The following is a 5,000-nucleotide window of genomic DNA, read 5'->3' on the forward strand; positions in this document are numbered from 1 at the left end:
GATGTAGTGATGGAGTGATGTAGTGATGGAGTGATGTTGTGATGGAGTGATGGAGTGATATTGTGATGGAGTGATGTGATGGAGGGATGGAATGATGGAGTGACTGAATCGAAACATTCTCTCCTCGCTCTTTCTCCTCGTTTGTTTATAGAGACGCACCGAGTGGGACGTATAGGCGAGGAGACGTGGTTGCTGGGCAACATCAATCAGACGGGCTACTTCAGGGTGAACTACGACCTCCACAACTGGAGACTCCTGATCCAGCAGCTGATGATCAACCCCACAGTACGCAGCTCCTCATTTCCCTCTCCTCCTCTTCCTCATGTGTGTGTGTAAATCCAGCTGCTGCTCTCGTTCCCCCTCTCACTGCTCACTTTCACTTCTCCTAAACCTCCTTCTCCTCTTTATCTGCCTCTCTCTCTCTCCATCTCAGTCTTCCACTCCTTCCTCCTGTCTGTCTGCCCTGTACGACCCTCTCGTATTGATGAAACTGTGTGTGTGTGTGTGTGTGGTGTGTGTGTGTGTGTGTGTGTGTGTCCTCTCTGCAGATCATCTCTGTGGGGAATCGTGCTGGTCTGATGGATGACTCCTTCAGCCTGGCCAGGTGGGTTTAGTGAGGACGTTCTCACACTCTGTGCAGTCTCGGTGAGTGGAAAGCAGCTTCAGGACGGATGGACGCTGCTCTGCTCGTTCCCCCGAGCCTCCAGCCTGAGGGGAGGAGTGAAGAAAACACACACTGACGCTCATGTGGAAACGAGACCCAGGGCCAAGCGCCGGCTCCACACTGTGCTAAAAGAGAACAGAGAAACAGAGAGAAAGAGCCGAACGGAGGAGTGCGGGGACGCGTTACTCTGGTCTGCTCTCTCTGTCTCTCTCTCTCTCTCTTTCAGTGAGAGGAGCCTGCAGAGTTCAGCCTTTAGCTCCGCCCACCTGCTGAACATCTGTTAAACAGAGGGAGATTAAGGAACAAGTGATGGAGGGATGGAGAGGGATGTTTAACGGAGTGATGGAGAGGGACACGTGATGGAGTGATGGAGTGACACAAGTGATGGAGTGATGGAGGGGGATGAATGATGAGTGATTGGAGGGATGAGTGATGAATAATGGAGAAAGGGGGGATGGAGGGGAATGATTGATGGAGTGATTGACAGGGATGAATGATGGAGTTATGGGAGGGACGAGTGAGAGTGATGGAGGGGACGAGTGATGGAGTAATAGACGGGACGAGTGAGAGTGATGGAGGGGACGAGTGAGTGTGATGGAGGGGATGATTGATGGAGTGATGGAGGGGACGAGTGAGCGTGATGGAGGGGACGAGTAATGGAGAGGAAAGAGTGATTTACAGACTGAGCAGTAAAGAGTAAACCCCCTCTCTCTCTCTCTCTCTCTCTCTCTCTCTCTCTCTCCCTCTCCCTCTCTCTCTCTCTCTCTCATCCCTCTCTCTCTCTCTCTGTCCCTCTCTCTCCCTCTCTCTCGCACTCTCTCTCTCTCTCTCTCATCCTCTCTCTCTCTCTCCCTCTCTCTCTCTCTCTCCCTCTCCCTCCCTCTCTCTCCCTCTCCCTCTCTCTCTCTCTCTCCCTCCCTCTCTCTCTCTCTCTGTCCCTCTCTCTCCCCTCTCTCTTGCACTCTCTCTCTCTCTCTCATCCTCTCTCTCTCTCTCTCTCTCTCTCTCTCTCTTTCTCCCTCTATCTCTCTCCCCCCCCTCTCTCTCTCTCTCCCCCCTCTCCCTCTCTCTCCCTCTCTCCCCCCCCTCTCTCCCTCTCTCTCCCTCTATCTCTCTCTCCCCCCCCCTCTCTCTCTCTCTCCCTCTCTCTCCCCCCCCCCTCTCTCTCTCCCTCTCTCTCCCCCCCCTCTCTCTCTCTCACTCTCTCTCGCGCACTCTCTCTCTCTCTCTCTCTCCCTCTCTCTCTCCCTCCCCCCCCCCCCTCTCCCCCCCCCCTCTCTCTCCCCCTCTCCCCCCCCCCCTCCATTATTGATTTGAATGATTTTTGTGTGTGAAATCGAAATGGCTCTGTAGCCCCTCCTTTAAGCAAATGAGGCGTGTTTAAACAGTGGGTGTATTCACACTGGATTAGTCTGATCCTGGAATTACTGTGAATTTAATTCCGTCTGAAAAAGTCGTAATTCTGAAGCCGATGATCTTCAGTAATTCTCCAAACACACAGCGTTTCCTCAGTAATAATAATCCTGTCCAAATGACATCAATAAAACAAACCTCCTCTGATCGGAGCTAATCCTGCTCCAGCGGTGTTTATGTGCTGGACGGACTGAACCATTCCCGTCTCTAGAGGGGGAGCGGACGTCCAGTGGAGCTCCAGAGTGTTTTGTAAATCTCCATTTCAGTCCCTCAGCCTGTTTACTCTAACAGTCCGGGTTTATTTCATGTCTAGAATGAGCAGAAATCGTATTATTAGGGATCGAAACGCACCTCTGTGAGGATGAGGACGAGGACGAGGACGAGGTCTGAGTAGGAACTGGATCAGAGAGACAGACGTGATGTTGAAGTCTCCTGTGGAGTTGAAGAAAGCATAACTACTGGAGTTAACTAAGCTGCGTAGTTTATTCGTATTCTAAAGGCGCCGTCATTCTTACTCACGACACTTTCCATTTCGCCAGCGCTTTTCCACTTCCTGCCAACAAACAAAACAGCAAAAGCTGCCAGATGTGTTTTTCTTCACCACTGTGCAGCTCAGCTCCAGCGTAAATCACTCCGAAATGCAGAGACTCGTAAACCGCTGTGTTTCAAGCTGGGACAGATAGCAGTTTAACACACGCACACACACGCACACACACTCACACACACACGCTCACACACACGCTCACAGTGGTATTGTTGGGTAAAACACCGAGCCCAGGCCACAGCTCCTCCCCAACGTTAATGGACTGAATAGAGAAGAGCAGAGAGCCCTGGATGGAGTACAATCACACAGAGCTGAGCACTGAACCCTGAGGAACTCCTCTCCCACACAACAAAGCCTCCATTTCATTCCCGACTCATTTCAGTCATTTATATCCTCATTTCATATACAACAGAGTAAAAGGTGAGAGTAACTCTTTAAGCGTGAGGGTGTAGGAGGAAACGCACGCGTCGTCGTTCGGATCTCTCGGCCCGTTCTGCCGTTTATTCCGTCGCAGCAGAAGATTAAATCCGTCTCTTTGCTGGTGTTCAGAGGGAATATCACCAGTGTGTGTGATTAAAGCTCACAGCTGAACCTCTCCACGTCCTTATTGCTTGACATGCTGTGTGTGTGTGTGTGTGTGTGTGTGTGTGTGTGTTGTTGTTGTTGTTGTTGTTTATCACACCCTCGTGTAGTTTTGTGTAAATGAAACATGATAATGATGAGCTGCAGGTATGAATCTCAATAGAAGCCCTCGAGCACGAGCACCTGATTAAATACTTGTGCAGCTGCGCGGGAATTTTCCTCCACTTCAGTAAACGACGTTTCACACAATTTCATTCCACTCATTTTATGCTTCAGTGAGGAGGAGAACACGCGCTGTCAGTTTGGCTTTGTCCTGTGTTTTACATCAGATTGGAACATTTCTGGGATGAGTCTATCTTCGGGGGTGTGTGTGTGTGTGTGTGTGTGTGTAAGAGAAACAGCTTTGAGGAGTTTATTAGCTTCGCTTTAGTGAACATCGAGGATTCTTTCGTCATTTCCGCTCACGCTGATGCCACGACTTAATCACCGTCTTCAAACTCTGCAACCTTTAATGAGGAAATAATTACAAGGCAGTTCAGGAGCTAATGACTCTTTATTCAGGAGCGCAGTTCAGATGATTTTACGAGTCACACACACACACACACACACACTTTCTCACGTTGGTCCAAAAGGTAAATCATTCAGAAATGATGGGACGGACAGATATAAAGGGGAGAAATCCAGCTCGGGCGGAGATTGCGCCTCCTTGTGCTGAACGCTGCACAAAACACGGTTCAAGTGGAAAATGTTTCTGCATTTCAAGAATTATTTTACTCCTCCGAGACCTGAAACGTGTTCCTTTTCCCGTCTCTAACACACACACACACACACGCGCGCGCGCGCGCGATTCAGCTGGATGCCTCGTAAGCGAGCGGACGAGTTCATTCAGTTTGCTCGAGCTGAAGTCACTCCGAGGTTCAGAACTTTAACTTCTGGTCCGGTTCTCCTTCACTTTTATTCCAATGAAATAAACGAATCCAGAACAGACGACGAGTTTGAAGAAGGAATTCCTCTCAGCAGATCCGCTGAGTGACCGAGACAGAACTTTCCTCAGTGCTGAACACGAGAAAAGCAAACATTCAACACTCTGTACAGGAGAACGTTCTCTTCATCTTTAATACAACACGACTTTAAACAAACCGCTTTATCACCTTCTTTCAGGTTTAGGCTGCAGTGAGGGATTCTGGGTAATTCATGTACAGCGACAGCAGGATTTACTCGACGTCTGTGAAGCTCAGAGCCTCTCTCTTTCTCTCTTTCTCTCTCTGTCTTTCTCTCTTTCTCTCTCTGTCTTTCTTTCTCTCTTTCTCTCTCTCTCTCTCTCTTTCTCTCTCTCTCTCTCTCTCTGTCTCTCTCTCTCACTCTTTCTTTCTTTCTCTCTCTCTCTCTCTCTTTCTCTGTCTCTCTCTCTCTCTTTCTTTCTTTCTCTCTCTCTTTCTTTCTTTCTTTCTTTCTCTCTCTCTCTCTCTCTCTCTCTCTCTCTCTCTCTCTCTCTCTCTCTCTGTCTCTCTCTCACTCTCTCCCAGAACTTCTCCACCTCTAATCTCATTGACCATTAAGTTATAAAACACACACTTTATTGTACTTTTATTCCGAAACTAAACACGACTCGGATTCCGCTTTGTTTTGTGATGATGGTGCAGGTTCTTCCACAGATGATTAACTCTGGTTTATTCTTCCTCGTTATGTTCAGTAATTAATAAAATCCTTCACCCGTTAAAGATCAAAGCTGAATCTCTGAGACTACGATCACCGAGATGAGTTAAGTGCGTTAGCTAACTGTGTGGAGGTGCAATA

At 48.8% G+C, this 5,000-nt stretch overlaps 1 protein-coding gene across 1 annotated transcript in view; it reads left to right on the forward strand.

Moving 5' to 3' along the window:
* Positions 1 to 5,000, forward strand: part of LOC128622957 (thyrotropin-releasing hormone-degrading ectoenzyme-like) — a 65,123-nt gene that overhangs the window by 50,345 nt on the left and 9,778 nt on the right. The window contains exons 13-14 of the mRNA XM_053649730.1: positions 152 to 285; positions 549 to 604. Of these exons, the coding sequence (XP_053505705.1) occupies positions 152 to 285; positions 549 to 604 (190 nt within the window). The remainder of the gene's footprint in view (positions 1 to 151; positions 286 to 548; positions 605 to 5,000) is intronic.

This window comes from Ictalurus furcatus, chromosome 19 (assembly GCF_023375685.1).
Source record: "Ictalurus furcatus strain D&B chromosome 19, Billie_1.0, whole genome shotgun sequence".
NCBI lineage: Eukaryota > Metazoa > Chordata > Actinopteri > Siluriformes > Ictaluridae > Ictalurus > Ictalurus furcatus.